Raw genomic sequence first — 25480 nt, 5'->3', positions numbered from 1 at the left:
TTGGCGCAGACATTGGTCAATCCATGAGATTCTATCAACCACAACAAGGCAACCTTTCTTGGATGGGATTGTAATATATATATATTTTTTTTATTTGTCGATGGGTGGGAATGAGAGACGCTCCGACTGGTGCAAATCTAGTCCTCTGTAAACGCTTCATTTATGACATGGCATTACACAATACAACCACTATACCTTATCTATACAGCGCAAACTAAACATTCTGACACATTGACTCGGGTGGATAAAATTGGCCACGGCCTTTAATTATAATCCTATAAATGCAGCATTTATACTCAACAACTTTTCTAGACTTTCCATAACCAACAGTTTATAACCAATCACCCAAGCTTAGCAAAAGCTTAAGCCAGTTAAGCAAAAAACTTTCTGTCCATTCAGATACCTGAATGACTAACTCCAACAGGCCATCTTGCCTAACCAGACAAGCATGGTCTCAACCCACCATGAGTTACCATTCTCCTATAAATGTACCAAGTCATCTCTATATGACCGGGAAACCCACCTTCCAAGTCAACGTGACAAAATGAAAAACCTCCGATTAATGGCAAAAACGTATAAACTGATCTTTTTCCTTCGCCACATTGGGGGATACAGAACCATGGGTGTTATGCTGCTGTCACTAGGAGGCTGACACTAAGTTGAGACAAAAAAAGTTCGCTCCTCCCCTGCAGTATACACCCTCATGCTGGCTTCCAGAGACCCAGTTCAAGCTTAGTGTCTGTAGGAGGCACACAGGGTCTGCTATTCAGACCAGAATTTCTTTTATTTTTGATTTTTTACTGTTTAATTTTTTACCCGGATGAAGTGGCGACGGAACCTTTCTAGGCTCCGATCTCCCTGAACCAACAACAGGCGAGCACGGAGAGTGTCGCCTCTCCGTATCCTCTCCTGAGACGTGGGATGCCACTGCCTCGGCTGTTTTTTAGGGCGACGGACCCCTTCAAGGGCGCTGATCTCCCTGCATCGCTTAACAGACGAGCACATGGAGTGTCACCTCCACGTATCCTCTTCTGAAGCCAGGCCTATTGCCTGACATTTTGCCCTGCCCACCAGGTCATACCCTTGGATGTTCAGAGGCACCCTCCATCGTGGTGTCCGTGCAGCCCCCACTGCATCACCACTGAACAAAGCGGATGATGGAAGGAGGCGGACGGTTCCTCTCCACCCCCCTTTTAAGTGGTTGGTGGATGGAGGCTCCCCCAACCCTGCACCGTCCTAACTACCCCGGGTGTTATGATCTGGTGACCTTGGAGCCGCATGAAACTTTCTCTGGAGTCGGTGGAACCTGTACTGACCGCAATCCTGAACTAACACCGCAACTAGAAGTAGCCGTGGGATGTGCCTAACACTCCCTAGACACCTCGACACAGCCGGAGGACTAAATACCCCTATAGATGGAAATGGGAATGCTATCTTGCCTCAGAGCAGACCCCCAAAGGATAGGCAGTCCCCCACGAATAATGACTGTGAGTAGGAGAAGAATAGACACACGCAGGTAGAAAACAGGATTTAGCAAAAGAGGCCACTCTAGCTAAATAGGAAAGGATAGGACAGATAACTAGGCGGTCAGTATTAAAACCCTTCCAAAAATATCCACAGCAGATAATACAAAAAGTTCCACAATCTAACTAAAGACATGGAATGTATATCTGCCACTCCAGAGAATCCAGCAAGACTGAGAAAATACTGACACAATCTAAGCTGGACAAGAAAACACAAAGAATAGCACTGAATTGTGAAGCACACAACATGTGTGCCACAGGGAAAAAGAACCAGACACTTATCTTTGCTGATTTGGCAGAAAGGCAGGAGGAACCAGGCAGAGGTCCTACACCTCCCAACAACAATTGACAACTGGCAAGGACTAATGAATCCTGCACGCCTAAATACCCCAGTCAGATCTGCAATCAGCAGATACACCTGACCAGGACTGCAACTCAGGGGCAACTGCATTACCACCTACAACCACCGGAGGGAGCCCAAAAGCAGAATTCACAACACCCAGGCACAGCTCTGACCTGCTGCACAGCTGCGCTGCAATCCCCTTCATATCTGGGTAAGTGCCACCCGGGAGGGGTCATTTTCCGGCGGCTATAGGAGGGCTCCATAGCGGCAGGGACTTCACAGGGTTCCGGGGCATCTTCTCGGCGGGTGCGCGCCGGCTGTAGCCATAAATTTAGTCCCTGGCTTCGGCCTAGTGTGGGCTGCATCCTCGATAGGCCCCGCCCACCGCTCGCATCACTTTTGCGGCCCTGCCCCCAGACCTGGCGCTTCTCGCTCTTGCGAGACCCGGATTCTCCAGAGTTTCAATCGACTGTGGACTCCCTCATTGAAGCCGTCAGTCACGCGCTAAAGGTTGACGATGACCCTAATTCAGCTCCGGATCATGCGGTATCTTTTAAAAGAACCAAGCGATCCCATAGGGTGTTCGCCTCTCATCTGGACTTTTTAGATATAGTCCGGCGACACAGGGAGCAACCGGATAAGCGCTTTACGGGAAAGAAAGCCCTGGAAACGAAGTATCCCTTTTCCGCAGATCTTGTCAAAGATTGGACGGAACCTCCATTAGTGGATCCTCCGGTGTCGCTTTTGGCTACCCGTACCTGATGGGGCCTCGATTAAAAATCCCACAGAAGGTCAAATAGATTCCCTTGCTCGCTCAGTGTACGAAGCCTCAGGTTCCTCTCTATCCCCTTCTTTTGCTGCGGTAAGGGTCGCAAAAGCAATGGTTTTCTGGGCAGATGCCCTTGCAAAATCCATTCAGGACCAGGCTCTTCCGTCTGAGGCTGTGGATCTCGCCAAACAAATTGCCATGGCCGGAGACTATGTGATGTATGCGTCTTTAGATGCCGCAAACTGTGCTGCAATTGCTGCCTCAAACGCCATCACCATTAGAAGAGCACTATGGCTTAGAGAGTGGCGTGCAGATTCCTCTTCTAAAAAGTCTTTGATTTCTCTGCCTTTTCAGAGCGGACGTCTGTTTGGAGAAAAATCAGACCAGCTTATTTCCGATGCTACAGGAGGAAAAAGCAAATTCCTCCCACAGCACAGGCCTAGGACTACTTTTCAGCGCCAGCAACATTTTCGCTTTTGGCCCTTTCTCAGTAGCCCATTCTGGTCCACCTCCACAACCTCGTCTAGATCAGAACAATCTCCACGTACGGAGAGAGACCCTCGGCCCTGATACAGGCCGAATCAGTCCTGGCGAGGTAAGCCTAGGCAACCCAGAACCAGGGGAACCAGGCCCTCCAGGTTCCCTTCACAATGACTCGGGGAGTTTTCCGGTCGACACCACCAAAGTAGGCGGACGCCTACTTCTTTTTCAACATGTCTGGCTTTCTGTTGTCCATGACGAATGGGTCAAAGACCTGGTGTCTTCTGGTTACAAAATAGAATTCTCTGCCTCCCCTCCGGCACGGTTCTTCCCCTCTCGTCTCCCAAGTTCAGGGGCTCAGACTCGCGCACTTCACTGCGCCATCGAAACTTTCCGCCAAAACGGGGTCATTGTTCCGGTTCCAGAACAAGAGAGATTTAGAGGTTTTTACTCAAACCTCTTCGTCGTTCCAGAAAAGGATGGGACGGTGCGCCCTATTTTGGATCTAAAGCTCCTAAATAAGTATGTAAAAGTCCGGCACTTCAGGTTGGAATCCCTCCGGTCGGTCATCTCTTCAATGGAGACAGGAGAGTTTCTAGCATCAATAGACATCAAAGATGCTTATCTCCATATCCCAGTCTTCCCGCCACATCAAAGGTTCCTGCGTTTTGCCATCCAAGAGGACCATTTTCAATTCACGGCCTTACCCTTCGGCTTTGCCACAACGCCCAGGGTATTCACAAAGGTCATGGCGGCGATCATGGCCATTCTTCACTCCCGAGGAGTGGTCGTGTTGCCATACTTAGGACGGGCCCTTGATCAGGAGGTCATCTATCATGCCTGCGACACATGCGTCCTCATTACCTTAGAAACTGTTTCACGCCAGCCCAGCGGATCTCCTTCCTAGGCATGATCCTGGACACGTCCAAGGGGCTGGTCCTGCTTCCTCGGTCCAAGGCCCAAGCGCTCCAGCAGGGAACCCGGACACTTTGTCGTCCCTTTCCTCATTCCACTCGGTTTGCCATGAGGATCCTGGGGAAAATGGTGGCCGCAATGGAAGCAGTCCCCTTCGCCCAACTGCATCTCCGCCCCTTACAACAGGCTCTGCTAGACAATTGGGACAGGAGTCCCTTATCCCTCAATCGGCCATGTCCTCTGTCCCCGTGGATCAGGCAAGCGCTCAAATGGTGGACGTTGGAATCATCTCTCAGCCAGGGAAGGTCTTTTCTCCCAATTCACTGGCTGGTGGTGACTACCGACGCCAGTCTCCTTGGTTGGGGAGCAGTATTTCGCCACCACACTGCCCAGGGGCGTTGGACGTCTCGGGAGTCGAGACTTCTGATAAACATCTTAGAGATTCGAGCCATCAGGTTTGCCCTGAGACGCTTCCATTTCCTCCTTGCGGGTCACCCTATTCTCATTCAATCAGACAACGTCACAGCGGTGGCGTACATAAACCATCAAGGGAGTACCCGCAGCAGGGCGGCGATGCGGGAGGTCTCCCACATTCTCTGTTGGTCCGAAAACAACCGCTCCATCATTTCTGCAGTGCACATTCCAGGCATCGAGAACTGTGCGGCTGATTTTCTCAGCCGTCAGGGTCTTGCCTCGGGTGAGTGGGAACTCCACCTGGAGGTCTTCCAGCAGATTTGCCTTCGCTGGGGGACTCCGGACGTGGACCTGATGGCGTCCAGACTGAACGCAAAAGTTCCCAATTTCATAGCACGTTGTCGGGATCCCAAGGCCATCGGGGTGGACTTACTGATATCCCCATGACATCGGTTCCACTTCCCGTACATGTTTCTTCCGCTTCCCTTACTACCGAAGGTTATCCAGAAAATCAAGAGGGAGGGGGTTCCTTTGACCCTAGTCACGCCAGATTGACCACGTCGCGCGTGGTACGCAGAGCTAGTTCAACTCGTCTCCGACGTCCCCTGGCAGCTACCAGATCGCCCAGATCTGCTTTGCCAAGGGCCGATCTACCACCAGAGCTCAGGGGCCCTACGTTTAACGGCTTTGCTGTTGAAGCCTGGATACTAACTCAGGCTGGTTTCTCCCAGCAAGTCATTGCCACCATGATAAGCGCTCGCAAGACGTCTTCCGCTCGCATCTATCACCGCACTTGGAAAGCCTTCTTCTCATGGTGCAGAGTCCGTGGACGCCCCCCTCTCGTTTTTTCGGTTCCCTCCATTCTGGAATTTCTCCAGTCCGGCTTGGATTCCGGTCTGGCGCTCAGTTCCCTCAAGGGTCAGATCTCGGCATTATCCGTGTTGTTCCAACGTAAGATTGCTGCTAACTTGCAAGTCAGGACTTTTGTTAAGGGGGTCTCCCACGTAGTACCCCCCTATAGAATGCCGTTAGAGACCTGGGATCTCAATTTGGTCCTGAGTGTTCTTCAGGAGTCCCCTTTTGAACCTCTGCAAGATGTCTCGCTGACTGTTCTCTTCTGGAAGGTCACCTTCCTTGTTGCAGTAACCTCTATCAGGCGAGTTTCAGAGTTGACCGCACTGTCCTGCAGGGCGCCCTTCCTTACCTTCCACCAGGACAAAGTGGTCCTACGCCCACCTCCGTCTTTTCTTCCCAAGGTGGTTTCATTCTTCCACCTTAATGAAGATATCGTTCTTCCCTCCTTCTGTCCACAGCCAAGACATAGGGTTGAAAAGGCCCTTCACACCTTGGACGTGGTAAGGGCTCTCCGGAGGTACATTTCTAGGACTGCCCCCTTCCGTAAATCGGACTCTCTCTTTGTCCTCCCTGAGGGTCACAGAAAGGGTTTAGCTGCTTCAAAAGCCACGATAGCCAGATGGATCCGATCAGCTATTCAAGAATCTTATCGGGTCAGGGGCAGACCTATCCCGGCAGGGATTAGGGCACACTCAACTCGGTCGGTGGGTGCCTCCTGGGCCATTCGGCACCAGGTGTCGGCAGAGCAGGTTTGCAAGGCCGCAACGTGGTCCAGCTTCATACTTTCACGAAGCACTGCAATGTCCACACTCAATCTTCTGCGGATGCGGCCCTTAGCAGACGTATTCTGCAAGCGGCCGTTGCGCACTTATAGTCAGTTGGTATACGGAGTTATTTGGTTATGTTGTTCCCCACCCAGGGACTGCTTTGGGACGTCCCATGGTTCTGTGTCCCCAAATGTGGCGAAGGAGAAATAGGGATGTTTGTGTACTCACCGTAAAATCCTTTTCTCCGAGCCACTCATTGGGGGACACAGCACCCACCCTGTTAGCCTTATGGCTCGTTTCTTTTTTGGCTTTTGGCTTACTCTGACATGTTATACTCTAATGTTATGTTATATGTTGTTAATGATCTCCTACTGCTTTTACACTGAACTGGGTCTCTGGAAGCCAGCATGAGGGTGTATACCGCAGGGGAGGAGCTAACTTTTTTTGTCTCAACTTAGTGTCAGCCTCCTAGCGACAGCAGCATAACACACCTATAGTTCTGTGTTCCCCAATGAGTGGCTCGGAGAAAAGGTTTTTACGGTGAGTATACAAAAATCCCTATATTCAAGCATTTCTTTATCTTTTCGCTGTATCTAAGATCCACTGATGTAACCCAGAGTAACCTAGGAATAACTTCAGAAAACGCGATCTTAACTTTTGGAAAACACCTTCTGATTTCTGATAACTTTCTTTTAATGTGAAATAATAGCTCCACTTTCCCCATTGTTGTTTCCTCCAAAGTGGACATTAATTATATCTGGGGCTGGAACTCTCTCGCTCCTCAGCATCACCTGGTCGATCAGGCCATCCGACCTTTGCCAACTTATCCTTGGCCAACATACTTTCACTCGATCAGGAAACAACGACAGGTTTGGCCCGTAGCACCTATGTTGCGCTCTGATCTGTACCCAATGAATGAAGGAGTGCCCCAGAATCCAGACCGTAAAAACTATATAAACAGAAGATTAGCACAAATTTACTTTCTAATGTTCAACTAATAAGTTAGACTACCATCTTCCCAGTCTTTTTATTACCTTTTTACTCCGTCCCAACCTAGCGGCCTACGTTGCTGCCCCAGTACGACACGAGTGGGTTGAGAAATATTTATCACCTAATCCCGAATTTGACAGACATTTCCTTATTGAAACTGCATTAAGGGCAAGGCTGACTGGTGCAGCAGTAACTGCCTGCACCCTGCTGGCTGCACACCTAAGTATTCTCTTGATAAACAAATTGGATTTATAATGATTTCAGGGAAACGCATTAGTCTTAGACTACTGCCCTTCCTGGAAGGATCGGTTTTAGACCTAACCATATGAATCATCAAATAACCCATTTTAACTGATGCATATTTTAAGACCATCCTATCCCCTTCTTGCTTGTTCATGGGCAACAGCTCCCCAATTCACAGAGCAGGTGAAAAATAGCAGTAAGGCAGCGGCTGAAAAATGGAAAGACTCATATGAATCAAAACAACAAGAACGAGAAATGATACACAAATCCTTTAGAGTAGCAGGAGTAATCGGACACCTGCCGTCACGGACACATTGATCCTTCTTGTAACCTTTTAAAATTTGTTTTACTAGGAAATAACTATTCAATGTCCTGTCTTCCAAATATTTCAAGAACAACACACCAGCCACATTTTTTACCACCGTAGAGTATGCAAGCCCTTTATCAAATGACATCATACAGAATGCCAAAGCAGCTTGCTCCAAACTCTGAAACCAATCCCAATTCCTCTTCCTACAAAAACTGTACCATTGTTCGCATTTCGCAAAAATACTATTCCATGTTGATGAAGCCACAGACCATTGAAAGAGTTCCATCACTAGAACCAAATTATTCTCCATAAATATTGCGGACATTCTTCGCCCGTCCTTTTGGCCCCCAGGACCAACGTGAAGAACTTTGTGAACTGGAATTGAGAAAGTGCATCAGATATCACATAACTTTTACCTTCAATGTGCAGTGCCTTCAACCAGATAATCAATTTTAAACAAATCAAAACCATATGTCTCAACAACTTTACCATTAAACTACACCACTACGACAGGCAATTTACAGCGAAAATCTTTATCTGTTGACAGTAAAATGGATTTGTTATCTAGCTGAGGGCCCCAAAAGACTAAAGCTACTGTACCAAAACTGGAAAAAGATCTAGCAAAACGAAGTTCTTCATCACTCTGTTCTTTACCCAGGCCGGATGCCACCTAGCCACACGCCAATTACCACGCCAGAAAGCACCAAACCCTCTCAATCCGTACACATCAAATAAAGTAAATAAATTCATGTCCTCCAGTGCCATAGAGTGGTCTCTTCAAACAACTTTGCCATAAAAATGTTTTAAAAATTCAAGCCAAACCTCAAGATCCTCCTTTATTTCCCTTGAAATATGCACATAAAAAGATGGGTTCCTTATCCATGCGATAAGCATGCACAACCGCCTAAAAAACACTCTACCCATAGGCATAACCCTGTGAGCAAAGGCCAACAAGCCTAACAAAGACGCCACTTCTTTTACTGTTGCTTTGAAAATATTGCGGCTAACGCGTTTCTACATTTCACTCTCTTTCTCTTTCTCTAACCGGTACCGTCTTATCCTTAGCTAATGGGATCTCAGAATCACTGCAAATTTGCTGAAAAGAAACCAATATCTGGCTACACACATCTGACTCACTAGGTCATATGAACAAAAAAAATCATCTAAATAATGCGCAATTCCACCTTTCATACATTGCACCTCCACTACCCATTCAATGAAAGAAGAAAAGGCCTCAAAGTGAAAACAAGATACTGGGCACCCCTTAGGAAAACATTTACCTACATTAAAAACAACCTTTAAACTGAAAACCTAATGAGTTGAAACCAGCCGGGCGGATAGGTAGTAATCGAAACGCTGCTTCAATATCGGCTTTAGCCATCAATGCTCCAGGGCCAAACCTTCTAACTATATCCACCGCTTCATCAAATGATGTGTAAGACACTGACATCAACCTACCGTCCATACCAGTGTTCCCCATCTCCGGTCCTCAAGAGCCACCAAAATGTCATGTTTTCAGTATTTCCTTAGTATTGCACAGGTGATAATTGCAGTACCTGCACAGACCATAATTCCAATGAAGCACCATATGGGTATGACAAGTGGTGAATTAACCTGAAGGAGCCCGGCTCTTTCTTTGCTACTACACCCAGAGGTGACAGACGAAAATTAGGAAATGGTTGTTCCGAAAACGGTCCAGGCACTCTACCTGCATTAATCTCCTTACTTAACTTCGCTAACATCACCTCTTGGTGTAGTTCTGCTCACTTCAAATTATTAACCCATAAACAACTGACATCCGTAAATGACAAAACCTTTCTTACAACCTTCAGTTAATAATTTATCCATCTTGCGGTTTGGGTACCGCTCTTGCCACATTAGCATGTTCTCCAATTTTACTGGCGTCGGTGCTTTTGTTAAAATATTCTTTTGTGGAGGGGTGACCCGGCATATTAGCTCTTTTTAAATAATTTTGCCATTGGGTGTGCCCCACCACAAAAAGAACGCTCGTGCCTATATTTGCACGTCTTCATCCATTTACATTGCTCTTCATTGAAAGCAAAACAGGTACCTTTCTTACAAATTGGCTGCGTTGTAGCCTTTTGTATCCCACCCAACCTTGCTGGCAACTTCTAAGTTAAGCCACAGTCCTACATCCTTTATCCCCCATTTAAGATAAGGGGAGAACTGCTAATTTCTGTCAAGCTAAACATCTAGTGAATATGTAGGAGCAAAACGGCAGGAAAAAGCACATTTTCCCGCCATTTAACCCCTTCAGGAGAGAAACATCATACACAAAAGTAATGCGATGAGTTCTCTTTCTGATGGTTCGGGGTACACCATTATATTTGGTCCAGAGGAGAAGATTAACGCAGTTAGTAAATATTATTAATCAAAATATTTTAATTTAAACTTCACCTCCACCATTAGTATTGTATCAATTAACTTCTTAGATATCACCATTTTTATTAATGGAGATAATATAGCCACTAAATCCTACAGCAAGCCGACCGACAGTAATGGCTTCTTCCTAATAGATACTGATGCGGCTTATCAATATCCCTAGGGGGCAATTTATGCGATTTAAAAGAATCATGATAAAAAATTTGTGCAAGAACATAGAGGAAATACCTAGGGAATCCTTATTGACCCCCAATAATAATGTCGGTATGGAGGTGAATGAAAATCATTTCAGTATCCTAATCATAACACAGTATGAGTAAACATCGGTCCTTTCTGCATCAGGACATGATCATAAGAGAACTCATTCCACCCCAGCCTTGCTTCATTTACAGAAATGCGAGGAACCTAGCAAGTTATGTAAAAATCCATACCCATTGGGACATACGACTCAATCACAAAAGTGTGGTTTCTTTCCCTGTAAAAAAAAGTACAATGTGCCACTCGACGGGAAATAACAGTCCAGTATATACTCCTGGAACTACAGAGGGATAGTTACCTACTCCTACTGTAGAATCCTAGAATGTATGAGCTGGGAGGGACCTCCGGGGTCATCGTGTCCGACCCCCTGCTCAATGCAGAACTCACCAAGTGTATCGCGTAAATGAATCCTATAACCACAGCAGAGGCATCATTTATTGCATTCAATGGCACTGTCATAAACTATATGTGGGGAGAACCAACCGGGAATTACAGGTTAGTGTGATACAATGCGCATACAACTAGGATATCCACTGTCCAAACATTACAAAGTAGCACACAATGGTAAATGAAACGGTCATCCTTTTGGGGCATAGAAAAACATTGAAGAGAAGGTAATTATATACATCAAATGTCGAAAGCAGAAAGCCGGTGGATATTCCAATTAAATACGGGCAGTCCAGCAGGCTTAAAGGGAACCTGTCACCTCAAATTGGTGGGATATTTAAATGACTTTTTACCTGTCCGATGGGCGACGTTTCATCTTCATTTCTCCACCCCGTCCCTCCCTGTTGTCCACAGTATGTGAGCGCCATAGTTGGCGCGTGCACAATGCAATCTTCGGTGGCGCACCCGCAGTATGCTTTGCCCAACTGCGGGCAAAGCCGAAAAGCATTACTGCGCACTATGTCCTGGAAGTATTTTGCTGTGTTGCGGGACATAGTGCGCGGGCTTTTCGGCTTTGCCCACAGTTGGGCAAAGCATACTGCGCATGCGCCACTAAAGATTGCATTGCGCACGCGCCAACTATGGCGCTCACATACTCTAATTCACTAACATATTGTGGACAACAGGGATGGACGGGGTGGAGAAATGAAGAGGAAACGCCGCCCATCGGACCGGTAAAAACTCATTTAAATATCCCGCCAATTTGAGGCGACAGGTTCCCTTTAAATGGCGAGATAGAATTATTCACCTTTGGGGACAAGCGATGAGCAATTTATTCGGACATTTATAAATATTAATTGAAAATCGATCTACTAATATCAGTACCTATAAAAGACTGTCATGAGCTATAATCGGAGGACGTAGGAGCGTGTAGGATAATCTTTTTAGCCCACGGAAGAGCCCGCAGCTATTGCCGTCACGCACGCTCAGGGCAGCAGTCGTAATTCTTCAGTAAGCGCAAACGGCCGGAACTCTGGGAACATTGATCCTGAACAGAGGACTTACTGTACATGTCGAAACTTCGCACCAACATTGACCTCTTCAGCTGCTGCTTGGTTCCTGTCATCAAGGGAATTCCTATGGTTTCACTCCATCATGGCTCTACACACAAATTGATGGGTTCTCATGAATTGGCCAATTTGTGCACTTTGCTTAATTTCTAAACATATTTTCTAGGTAACAGCCCATACAAGTGTTTAGAATTAGTAAAAAGAGGCCTAATAAGTTCATCTTGCATACCAGGATTGTCTTCGTACAATGCACCTTGGTACATTTTACTTTTGCGGAACCATAGCATCTTATGGGAGGAGCTGTCCATACTCTGTTTAGTCTCCATTTTTTTCTCAGAACTCTACATCAACAAACGAACAGCACAATTTACTCACACATTTAACAACTAGGCATTAATGTGAATCTGTCAGCATTCTATGTAATCTGAGAGCAGCATGATGTAGGGGCAGAGGCCCTGATTCTAGTGATGTATCACTTACTGGACTGTGTCGTTTCAAGAAAATGAGTGTTTTATCAGCAGGGAGACTATCACTACAGGACTAGGTGTCTTGCATCTTAGTCAATAACTCTGCCCCCACCACTAATTAGCAACTTTCTGCCTATGCACAGTGAACACAGAAAGCTGCCAATCAGTGGTGTGGGTAAGATTATGTAGGGTTCAGCAATGAAGAGAGCTGCTAGATCTGCAACAGAGTAAACTGTGTATCAAAATGACAGCAAGCAGCCCAGTAAGTGACGCATCACTGGAATCCGCCCCTACATCATGCTCTCAGACTACATGGCAAAGCCTGATTCCTTTTAACATTCCCGCTGGTAATAGGGTCACCGTGTCACTGTCCAGAAAGTCAGTAATAAGCATGTCGGATTGTGTAGAGTTGCACCATATTATAGTGACAGATTCTTACATTTATGTGTATGTGAGAGTTGAAATTAAAACACTTTTGTGCCATTTTTCTTAATTTGCAATCTTCGATTTCTGTTTATTGAAGATGAGGGAATATTGTCTAAGACTGAGGAACATGGTATCCAGCGGCTGCACCAAGGAAGAAATCTCTGTGGCTTTGGACACTATGATAGAGGAGGTGAGTGCTATATTATGTTTGGATATGATGTTAATACTATGGTGAGAATTATTAAGTGATGTGCACCATTTTTCTGTCATTAAAAAAAAAAACACTTTGTTTTATGCTAAATTTTGTATTTTTTTACCTTGCTGTTGTCGCGTCATGAGGGGAGGGGCTCTCCCACCATTACACAGGCGGTGAATAACATTATGCAAATCTGCTCTTTCTGTAGCTGGTGTCACTTTGCTTTTCTGGACAAATTAAATCGACTTTTGCCATTTAATATTTGTAGCATTTTACTCCTGTCCAGACTAAAACCGGTGTAAGAAATGCCGAGCTTGGTAAATTCCACCCTCAGACTGAATGTTTCTCACGGACATGTTTCTCACTTCGGGTATGGTTGGCACGTTGAATTCTTTGATATTCTGGACCGTTCCCCGTTTCAGTAGCTGCATTAGTTTTGCTGAAGTGATTTAAGTTATTGAACCCCATAAGGATGCTGACAATTTTCTTTTGGTTTTTTTCACTTTCATCTCCCCTTTTTCATAGAGCAGTTACTTTTTTCTTGTATTAACACACTGAGACCTTGCTTTTTATGGGACCAGTTGAAATTTTTAAAAAATTTTATGCCATTTTTCCATATATTTATATAGTAAAATAAATGGTGTCATTCAAAACTACAATTGCTGTGAAATGGTTTATTTTTACAGCGGTAATTAAAAATAATTCTTCAAGTCCGTACAATTATGATGATACCTGATATGTTTAGTTCTCTATTTTAGTGGATAAAAAAAATTCTGAACGCATTTTTTTTTTTTTTTTATTTGTGCCGCCATGAAATTCGCTTTTGCTACATGCAGATTTTATTGCAGATATTTGTGCTGATTTAGTTGCAGATTTTATACTTTATTATTAATGCCATTTCCACGTGGAAATAGATTTGAAAATCTCCAGCTAGCCGCCAATCCACTACCCTTTTTTGTTTTTTCTTGTTTTTTCACACGCAACCAAAATTCCATACTTTTCCAAGTTCAATTTGCCTAAAAAATACACTGGCCCCAATTCATCCAAGCAATTTACACCCGAATTCTGGCATAAATAGCTTTGAAAAGTTGCACAATTTTCGGGCAATACGAAGTTTTCACGCCAGTTTCGCCTAGCTCTAACAGAATGGGCAGAGCTGGGGCGGTAGGAAGGTGCAACGCTGCAGCTCATCTATTTAATGAGGAGCAGTGGTTTTCCCTACAGCAGAAGCCTTACTCCAGTCACTGACTAGAGTAAGATTTGTGGCGCACGCCACTTTTTCAATGCTTCATCACTTTATCAAACAGGAACTAACACACCCCCTCATCAAGAACAGCTAGAAAATTGTCCATAACCTTTGTATAGATTATATTTTATTCCACAGTTGGTACCTTCCTAACTTTTATGTGTTCAGATACCATTGTAGCCACAAGAGGGCAGCTGAGAGCTCCTTTGTTTCTGATCAATTGCCCAAGGTTCTGTATTCATCACAGGCTGTAAAATGTTTGTGATCTCAATATATCAGACAGAGGGCGAACAGTGGGTTAGGGCTCCAGGTCGGCGAAAACCTGGTAAATATATGTTGTTGTTTTCCATATTAAATGCATTTGCCATATATTATAAAAGTGATTTATATATTGTTTTACCATTATGTTTTGATGAACTGTGACAACCACAAGAGAGCAGTATAGCAGAAGACATGTCAAGAAATGGCAAAATACTCCAGTTTTTAGGATTTTTCCTTTTTTGAAACAGCTGAAATAAAAGATAAGAGATTAGAAATGCATGTAGTCACTACAAACACCTATTAACTATTGTAGCCTTCTATGTCCCTGTTATCCCAAGACTAAAATTAGAAGACCATACATTGGCCTGAAGTGCATTTATTAATACTGTGTGAGCATCCATGTGTTTGTTCTTAAATTTCAATATACACTAAACAGTAATAATAAAGCGCACCAATACCGTCCAAGGCCAAAATCGTCATTTGGGTGGGATACCAAAATCAAAAATTGTTCTAGTTTCAAGAAAAAAAGATAAAATATATATATATAATTTTTTTTTTTTTTTTTTGCAACTAGCACAATTTTAGTAAATGAATGGTATTGATGGCATTTTCTAGCAGCTCATTATAAGAGCTGGACTTACTGGTGTAGGGCTCTGCCGTCAACGTTGCCCATATTACCTTGTAGTGACGGGCACGCCGCCATCATTACGCTGATTATTTCATCTTTGGTGTTATGTGGTGTCCAGATGAAAGAAAAAAAGAATCTTCTTTAGTTGAATTTTTTTTTTTTTATTATTGGACCATTCTAGGTCTAGACACATCTGGCTTTTGTCTAAAACAGATGTTCATAGTTTTGGTTTCTATCATGAAACTTAAAGGGAACCTGTCATGATGAAGATAGTATCTGATCTACAGGCAGGACATTATAAGGCAGGAGGAGCCGATCAGATTCACGTGAGCTTTTTATGGGAAAAGTTTCAGGAAAGCGTTTATTCATTGAAATCCCTGATCTTTATATGAATAAGTCCAGGGGGCGGTCCTAGTCAGTGACTGACAGTCTTCCCTGTATGACTGCATGCAGCGATAGCTGTCAGTCACTAGTAGGACCGCCCACTGGACTCATGCATGTAAACACCAGTGGTTTCAGTGTAAGTTTTACTGAAAATTTTCCAACAAACGTATATTTTTTTTTTGTTCAACTTCGTTATATCATGCCGCCCACTGATCACACTGCATGTACGTGTTCCATTTATAGCTCAGTTTCTGTTTAAAGGTTCCATTTATGTTTTGTTAAATAGTATTATAGGTTCTGCTTCTCTTGATTATTGAATTTGTTCTACAGCCATTAAAAGTTGGTTTCCAGACGGCCTATAGGTGCCGGACCTGAGCGGTTTAGGCTGTACTCCATTTATTATTATGCTTGTGAAGAAAGCCTTTTTGAAGTTCACATTTTCGCTGACTTTCTACATCCGAGATACTGTATAACTGAGCATTGTCCCCACTACCAAGTTTTCAGAAACAGCCTTTGTTCTTCCTCTGTCTTGTAGGTCATTGCTCTACTTCTAAGGAAGTTGATGTCACAGTTCACATTTTTTGGCAAGACATAAAGAACAGTATTTAGAGGGATTCTGCATTACTATTACAATAAATCTTGCCTCCTGCCTAAAGAAAGATTGGAGGGGGACACAGAATGGGTCACAGAGTCCCAGCGCCGCTCCAGAGAGCAACAACAGAAGCCAATTAGGATTTATTGTAATAGAAGTGGAGAAGAATCTCATGGTGATGGGTTTTCTGGCTTAATAATAAACCTCATTGTTAGATTTAGGTTAAATGCAAGTTTTTGGGGTTTTTTTTCCTATTTTTGGGAAACTTGGAGAAAAATGTGCAGCAAGCCGTCCTGAATATATGAAAACAACCTAAAATGTATGTAAAAATGCAGGGTGAGGATTTCTACTGTAGACACACACACGCTGACTAATTTGGGGTTCACCTTTGAATACCACTAATATCATTTTGTTATATTTCGTGCAGCACATTATGTAATCTTTACCTTTACTTTAGGACTACAGCATAGATCTCTGCACTTCCTCGGTTTAGTATTAATGAATCGGATTATTTACAGTAGCATCGAAACTAAAGAGTTGTAATGTGCTATCACGGCGGGCTCAGGTCAGGGATTGTTTCACTAAAGGAATGGGACATTTGTGAAAGTGTATGTGCCATTATTTTACAATGTAAAGGTTATATATAATGTACAATGCTGTATATTTAATATAAAAATATATATAAGTAAATAATATTTTTCATTGATGTAAATATATTTATATTATAATAAACATACAGCATTTTACATTATATATTTATATTATTTTTTTTAATTAAATATACAGCATTTTGGCCAAACAGAATATGTATGAAGCCCCTTTTGTGCCCTGTTGGTGAATGTAGTGCCAGCATGGAGGAAAGACCATAGTACAACACTTCACAGGCCATTACTAATACATTTGCAGCAGCTTTAGGTCTCCTTCAGACCCCCGTGTTTCAATTACTTGCGGTATCCGTTTTATTTCACAGATACAGTATGTACACATTATATAACCTAAGGTGATATCTGTATTTTTACCTGGACCGTGCAAAAAACATGGAGAAATTATTGTTTTTTTCCAGCAGCAGGGATGACAAGGGCCAACACAAGTCTGTGGGTCAGTGAAAAACAAGTACAGCACACGGATAGCATCAGTGTACAATTCATGTGCTGTACGTGTTTAACATTGCAAAGGATGGGAGAAGCTTTGTAATCTAATTCTTTCTTTATACTGTTGGCACACTAATAGTCGAAATGGACACACGCATGGAAAGCACTGGTAGCACCGATACCGTTTTTTCACAGATGTGTGATGGAAGCGCCTTACACTGGTCCACAATGCATTAGGTTTCTACTAAAATTGGCCATCCTAATGTATACATACAGTGGGGAAAAAAAGTATTTAGTCAGTCAGCAATAGTGCAAGTTCCACCACTTAAAAAGATGAGAGGCGTCTGTAATTTACATCATAGGTAGACCTCAACTATGGGAGACAAACTGAGAAAAAAAAATCCAGAAAATCACATTGTCTGTTTTTTTAACATTTAATTTGCATATTATGGTGGAAAATAAGTATTTGGTCAGAAACAAACAATCAAGATTTCTGGCTCTCACAGACCTGTAACTTCTTCTTTAACCCCTTCACCCCCAAGGGTGGTTTGCACGTTAATGACCAGGCCAATTTTTACAATTCTGACCACTGTCCCTTTATGAGGTTATAACTCTGGAACGCTTCAACAGATCTTGACGATTCTGACACTGTTTTCTCGTGAAATATTGTACTTCATGATAGTGATAAAATTTATTCGATATAATTTGCGTTTATTTGTGAAAAAAATGAATATTTGGCGAAAATTTTGAAAATTTCGCAATTTTCTAACTTTGAATTTTTATGCCCTTAAATCACAGACATATGTCACGCAAAATACTTAATAAGTAACATTTCCCACATGTCTACTTTACATCAGCACAATTTTGTAACCAAAATTTTTTTTTGTGACGGAGTTATAAGGGTTAAAAGTTGACCAGCAATTTCTCATTTTTACAACACCATTTTTTTTTAGGGACCACATCTCATTTGAAGTCATTTTGAGGGGTCTATATGATAGAAAATACCCAAGTGTGACACCATTCTAAAAACTGCACCCCTCAAGGTACTAAAAACCACTTTCAAGAAGTTTATTAACCCTTCAGGTGTTTCACAGAAATTTTTGGAATGTTTAAATAAAAATGAACATTTAACTTTTTTTCACAAAAAAATTATTTCAGCTCCAATTTGTTTTATTTTACCAAGGGTAACAGGAGAAAATAGACACCAAAATTTGTTGTACAATTTGTCCTGAGTACGCTGATACCCCATATGTCGGGGTAAACCACTGTTTGGGCGCATGACAGAGCTCGGAAGGAAAGGAGCGCCATTTGACTTTTCAATGCAAAATTGACTGGAATTGAGATGGGATGCCATGTTGCATTTGGAGAGCCCCTGATGTGCCTAAACATTGAAACCCCCCACAAGTGACACCATTTTGGAAAGTAGACCCCTTAAGGAACTTATCTAGATGTGTGGTGAGCACTTTGACCCAACAAGTGCTTCACAGAAGTTTATAATGCAGAGCCGTAAAAATAAAAAATCATATTTTTTCACAAAAATGATCTTTTCGCCCCCAATTGTTTATTTTCCCAAGGGTAAGAGAAGAAATTGGACACCAAAAATTGTTGTGCAATTTGTCCTGAGTACGCTGATACCCCATATGTGGGTGTAAACCATTGTTTGGGCGCAGGGCAGAGCTCGGAAGGGAAGGAGCGCCATTTGACTTTTCAATGCAAAATTGACTGGAATTGAGATGGGACGCCATGTTGCGTTTGGGGAGCCCCTGATGTGCCTAAACATTGAAACCCCCCACAAGTGACACCATTTTGGAAAGTAGACCCCTTAAGGAACTTATCTAGATGTGTGGTGAGCACTTTGACCCAACAAGTGCTTCACAGAAGTTTATAATGCAGAGCCGTAAAAATAAAAAAATCATATTTTTTCACAAAAATGATCTTTTCGCCCCCATTTTTTTATTTCCCCAAGGGTAAGAGAAGAAATTAGACCACAAAAGTTGTTGTGCAATTTGTCCTGAGTACGACGATACCCCATATGTGAGGGTAAACCACTGTTTGGGCGCATAGCAGAGCTCGGAAGGGAAGGAGCGCTATTTTACTTTTCAATGCAAAATTGACTGGAATTAAGATGGGATGCCATGTTGCGTTTGGAGAGCCCCTGATGTGCCTAAACATTAAAAAACCCCACAAGTGACACCATTTTGGAAAGTAGGCCCCCTAAGGAACTTATCTAGATGTGTTTTGAGAGCTTTGAACCCCCAAGTGTTTCACTACAGTTTATAACGCAGAGCCGTGAAAATAAAAATTCTTTTTTTGTTCACAAAAATGATTTTTTAGCCCCCAGTTTTGTATTTTCACAAGGGTATCAGGATAAATTGGACCCCAAAGGTTGTTGTCCAATTTGTCCTGAGTACGCTGATACCCCATATGTGGGGAAGAACCACTGTTTGGGCTCATGACAGAGCTCGGAAGGGAAGGAGCGCCATTTGGAATGCAGACTTAAATGGATAGGTCTGCAGGCGTCACGTTGCATTTGCAGAGCCCCTGATGTACCCAAACAGTACAAACCCCCCACAAGTGACCCCATATTGGAAACTAGACCCCCCAAGGAACTTATCTAGATGTGTTGTGAGAACTTTGAACCCCCAAGTGTTTCACTACAGTTTACAACGCAGAGCCGTGAAAATAAAAAATCTTTTTTTTCCCACAAAACTTATTTTTTGGCCCCCAGTTTTGTATTTTCCCAAGGGTAGCAGGAGAAATTGGACCCCAAAAGATGATGTCCAATTTGTCCTGAGTGTTGGGGTAAACCCCTGTTTGGGCACACGGGAGAGCTCTGAAGGGAAGGAGCACTGTTTTCCTTTTTCAACGCAGAATTGGCTGGAATTCAGATCGGATGCCATGTCCCGTTTGGAGAGCCCCTGATGTGCCTAAACAGTGGAAACCCCCCAATTATAACTGAAACCCTAATCCAAACACACCCCTTACCCTAATCCCAACAGTAACCCTAACCACTCCTCTAACCCAGACACACCAACCCTATTCCCAACCATAAATGTAATCCAAACCCTAACCCTATCTTTAGCCCCAACCCTAACTGTAGCCCCAACCCTAGCCCTAACCCTAGCAATAACCCTAGCCCTATCACTAGCCCTAACACTAGCTGTAACACTAGCCCTAACACTAGCCCTAACCCTAGCCCTAACCCTAGCCCTAACCCTAGCCCCAACCCTAGCCCCAACCCTAGCCCCAACCCTAGCCCTAACCCTAGCCCTAACCCTAGCCCTAACCCTAGCCCTAACCCTAGCCCTAACCCTAGCCCTAACCCTTGCCCTAACCCTAGCCCTAACTCTAGTCCTAACTCTAGCCCTAACCCTAAAGGCCCCATCTCACTTAGCGACGCTAAAGCGATCCCAACAACGATACGACCTGTCAGGGATCGTTGCTGCGTCGCTATGTGGTCGCTGGTGAGATGTCAAACAGTGAGATCTTCCCAACGATCGCTGCTGCGATCTCGCTGTTTGACATCTCACCAGCGACCTGTAGCGACCTGTACAACGATGTCACATGGGAGCTATTATGACGATTCAGTGTCTGAGTCGTCAACGAAGTCGTTGGTAAGGTGTCAAACACAGCGATGTGTGCTACCCAGCGGGACCTCAACGATCAAAAAAAGGTCCAGGCCATTTCGACACGACCAGCGATCTCACAGCAGGGGCCTGGTCGCTGCTACGTGTCACACATAGCGAGATCGCTACTGAGGTTGCTCTTGCGTCACAAAACTTGTGACTCAGCAGCGATCTCGCTAGCGATCTCGCTTAGTGAGACTGGGGCTTAACCCTAACCCTAATGGGAAAATGGAAATAAATACATTTTTTAATTTTTTTTTATTTTTCCCTAACTAAGGGGGTGATGAAGGGTGGTTTGATTTACTTTTATAGCGGGTTTTTTAGCGGATTTTTATGATTGGCAGCCGTCACACACTGAAAGACGCTTTTCATTGCAAAAAATATTTTTTGCGTTACCACATTTTGAGAGCTGTAATTTTTCCATATTTGAGTCCACATAGTCATGTGAGATCTTGTTTTTTGCGGGACGAGTTGACGTTTTTATTGGTTACATTTTCGGACACGTGACATTTTTTGATCGCTTTTTATTCCGATTTTTGTGAGGTAGAGTGATCAAAAGCCAGCTATTCATGAATTTCTTTTGGGGGAGGCGTTTATACCGTTCCGCGTTTGGTAAAATTGATAAAGCAGTTTTATTCGTCGGGTCAGTACGATTACAGCGATATCTCATTTATATCATTTTTTTTATGTTTTGGCGCTTTTATACGATAAAAACTATTTTATAGAAAAAATAATTATTTTGGTATCGCTTTATTCTCAGGACTATAACTTTTTTATTTTTTTGCTGATGATGCTGTATGGCAGCTCGTTTTTTGCGGGACAAGATGACGTTTTCAGCGGTACCATGGTTATTTATATCAGTCTTTTTGATCGCGTGTTATTCCACTTTTTGTTCGGCGGTATGATAATAAAGCGTTGTTTTTTGCCTCGTTTTTTTTTTTTTTTTTCTTACGGTGTTTACTGAAGGGGTTAACTAGTGGGGCAGTTTTATAGGTTGGGTCGTTACGGATGCGGCAATACTAAATATGTGTACTTTTATTGTTTTTTTTATTTTATTTAGCTAAAGAAATGTATTTATGGGAATAATTTTTTTTTTTTTTTCTTTATTTAGGATATTTTATTTATTTATTTTTTTTTACACACGTGGGGAATTTTTTAAAAACTTTTTTACTTTGTCCCAGGGGGGGACATCACAGATCATTGATCTGGCAGTGTGCACAGCACTCTGCCAGATCTGCGATCTGCCGTGCAGGGCTGCAGGCTTACCAAGTGTCTGCTCTGAGCAGGCACTCGGTAAGCCACCTCCCTCCCTGCAGGACCCGGATGCCGCGGCCATCTTGGATCCGGGACCTGCGGCGAGGAGGGAGGTAGGAGACCCTCGGAGCAACGCGATCACATCGCGTTGCTCCGGGGGTCTCAGGGAAGCCCGCAGGGAGCCCCCTCCCTGCGCGATGCTTCTTTATACCGCCGGTACACCGCGATCATGTTTGATCGCGGTGTGCCGGGGGTTAATGTGCCGGGGGCGGTCCGTGACCGCTCCTGGCACATAGTGCCGGATGTCAGCTGCGATAGTCAGCTGACACCCGGCCGTGATCGGCTGCGCTCCCCCCGTGAGCGCGGCCGATCGGCTATGACGTACTATCCCATCGAGGGTCAGATAGGCCCAGGTCACCTCGACGGGATAGTACGTCTAAGGTCACAGAGGGGTTAAGAGTCTCCTCTGTCCTCCGCTCATTACCTGTAGTAATGGCACCTGTTTAAACTTGTTATCAGTATAAAAAGACACCTGTGCACACCCTCAAACAGTCTGACTCCAAACTCCACTATGGTGAAGACCAAAGAGCTGTCAAAGGACACCAGAAACAAAATTGTAGCCCTGCACCAGGCTGGGAAGACTGAATCTGCAACAGGCAAGCAGCTTGGAGTGAAGAAATCAACAGTGGGAGCAATAATTAGAAAATGGAAGACATACAAGACCACTGATAATCTCCCTTGATCTGGGGCTCCACGCAAAATCCCACCCCGTGGGGTCAGAATGATCACAAGAACGGTGAGCAAAAATCCCAGAACCACGCGGGGGGACCTAGTGAATGAACTGCAGAGAGCTGGGACCAATGTAACAAGGCCTACCATAAGTAACACACTACGCCACCATGGACTCAGATCCTGCAGTGCCAGACGTGTCCCACTGCTTAAGCCAGTACATGTCCGGGCCCATCTGAAGTTTGCTAGAGAGCATTTGGATGATCCAGAGGAGTTTTGGGAGAATGTCCTATGGTCTGATGAAACCAAACTGGAACTGTTTGGTAGAAACACAACTTGTCATGTTTGGAGGAAAAAGAATACTGAGTTGCATCCATCAAACACCATACCTACTGTAAAGCATGGTGGTGGAAACATCATGCTTTGGGGCTGTTTCTCTGCAAAGGGGCCAGGACGACTGATCCAGGTATATGAAAGAATGAATGGGGCCATGTATCGTGAGATTTTGAGTGCAAACCTCCTTCCATCAGCAAGGGCATTGAATATGAAACATGGCTGGGTCTTTCAACATGACAATGATCCAAAGCACACCGCCAGGGCAACGAAGGAGTGGCTTCGCAAGAAGCATTTCAAGGTCCTGGAGTGGCCTAGCCAGTCTCCAGATCTCAACCCTATAGAAAACCTTTGGAGGGAGTTGAAAGTCCGTGTTGCCAAGCGAAAAGCCAAAAACATCACTGCTCTAGAGGAGATCTGCATGGAGGAATGGGCCAACATACCAACAACAGTGTGTGGCAACCTTGTGAAGACTTACAGAAAACGTTTGACCTCTGTCATTGCCAACAAAGGATATTTTACAAAGTATTGAGATGAAATTTTGTTTCTGACCAAATACTTATTTTCCACCATAATATGCAAATTAAATGTTAAAAAAACAGACAATGTGATTTTCTGGATTTTTTTTTCTCAGTTTGTCTCCCATAGTTGAGGTCTACCTATGATGTAAATTACAGACGCCTCTCATCTTTTTAAGTGGTGGAACTTGCACTATTGCTGACTGACTAAATACTTTTTTTCCCCACTGTATAGGCAGAAGCTGACCATGGAGGCTCGTGGCAGCTGAAGAACCAGCCAGTGGTGTAACGTGGACGAGGAGAGTCACAGGGGAACACAATTTCTATATTGAAAATAAAAGTAGTCTTTTCTCTTACATATTTCAAAATGTTGCATCTCCAAAAATTGCACCCCCCCCTTTTTTTAAAAAAAACAAAAAAACTTTTATGTCTTTTAAAAAGTGATGCTAGTGGTAAATATTTGAGCGCGTGCACATGCCCCAGATTTCAACATGACCCCAATACGGTTGGATCCTTGGTGGAGCAGGGAGATGGAAACTGCTGTACAAGATGTCAGCATCCCTGCACAGGCTGCACCATGTCATCCCTGCACAGGCTGCACCATGTCATCCCTGCACAGGCTGCACCATGTCATCCCTGCACAGGCTGCACCATGTCATCCCTGCACAGGCTGCACCATGTCATCCCTGCACAGGCTGCGCCTCATCCCTGCACAGGCTGCACCTCATCCCTGCACAGGCTGCACCTCATCCCTGCACAGGCTGCAAAATGTCATTACAAAGTAGAAACAGAAGGTGCTCCAGCTCCAATAAAAGAGATTCTTTATTAATGGTTAAAATCCAGTGACATAATAGATCCTTGCTGCAGTACAAATGTGGGGGTACAGAGCCCATGCAACGCGTTTCGATCGCTGCCGATCTTAATCATGCATTGATTAAGATCGGCAGCGATCGAAACGCGTTGCATGGGCTCTGTACCCCCACTTTTGTACTACAGCAAGGATCTATTATGTCACTGGATTTTAACCATTAATAAAGAATCTCTTTTATTGGAGCTGGAGCACCTTCTGTTTCTACTTTGTAATTATCCCTCGTCTGGATCCGAGACGAAGCTCCGTGCGCCTGCAAGGATCGGTGAGCTGGCCATGGCTTTTTAGCCATCATCTTATTTTGTTTTTGTATGCAAAATGTCATCCCTGCACAGGCTGCACCTCACCCTGCACAGGCTGCACCTCATCCCTGCACAGGCTGCACCTCATCCCTGCACAGGCTGCACCTCATCCCTGCACAGGCCGCACCATGTCATCCCTGCACAGGCTGCACCATGTCATCCCTGCACAGGCTGCTCCTCATCCCTGCACAGGCTGCACCATGTCATCCCTGCACAGGCTGCACCATGTCATCCCTGCACAGGCTGCACCATGTCATCCCTGCACAGGCTGCACCTCATCCCTGCACAGGCTGCACCTCATCCCTGCACAGGCTGCACCTCATCCCTGCACAGGTTGCACCATGTCATCCCTGCACAGGCTGCACTGTTGTGAATTCTGCTCTTGGGCTCCCTCCGGTGGTTGTTGGTGGTAGTGCAGTTGTCTTGGGGTTGTAATCCAGGGCAGGTGTTTCTGCTGATTGCAGCTCTATTAGGTATTTAGGTGTGCAGGATCCATGAGTCCGTGCCAGTTGTCCATTGTACTTGGAGGGATTGCATCTCTCTCTGGCTCCTCATGCCCTGCTGCCAATTCAGCTAAGATAAGTGTCTGTTTTTTTCTCTCTGTGCACACATGCAGTGTGCTTTGCAATTTAGTGCAATTCATTGTGTTTTTGTCCAGCTTAGACTTTGTTTGGATTTTTCAGTCATGCTGGATTCTCAGGAGATTGAGATATACTTTCTATGTCTTTAGTTAGATGTAGAATATTTGTATTATCTGCTGTGGATATTTTTAGGATTTTAATACTGACCGCTTAGAATTCTGTCTTATCCTTTTCTATTTAGCTAGAAGTGC

General features: G+C 44.1%; 1 protein-coding gene across 1 annotated transcript in view; it reads left to right on the top strand.

The window, feature by feature from the left end:
• BLMH (bleomycin hydrolase) overlaps positions 1-25480 on the top strand; it is an 82703-nt gene that overhangs the window by 15154 nt on the left and 42069 nt on the right. Inside the window, exon 6 of the mRNA XM_077294272.1 lies at positions 12718-12810. Within this exon, the coding sequence (XP_077150387.1) occupies positions 12718-12810 (93 nt within the window). The remainder of the gene's footprint in view (positions 1-12717; positions 12811-25480) is intronic.

The sequence above is a fragment of the Ranitomeya variabilis genome, chromosome 3, assembly GCF_051348905.1.
Source record: "Ranitomeya variabilis isolate aRanVar5 chromosome 3, aRanVar5.hap1, whole genome shotgun sequence".
Lineage (NCBI taxonomy): Eukaryota > Metazoa > Chordata > Amphibia > Anura > Dendrobatidae > Ranitomeya > Ranitomeya variabilis.
This window is presented reverse-complemented; position numbering and strand designations above follow the sequence as displayed.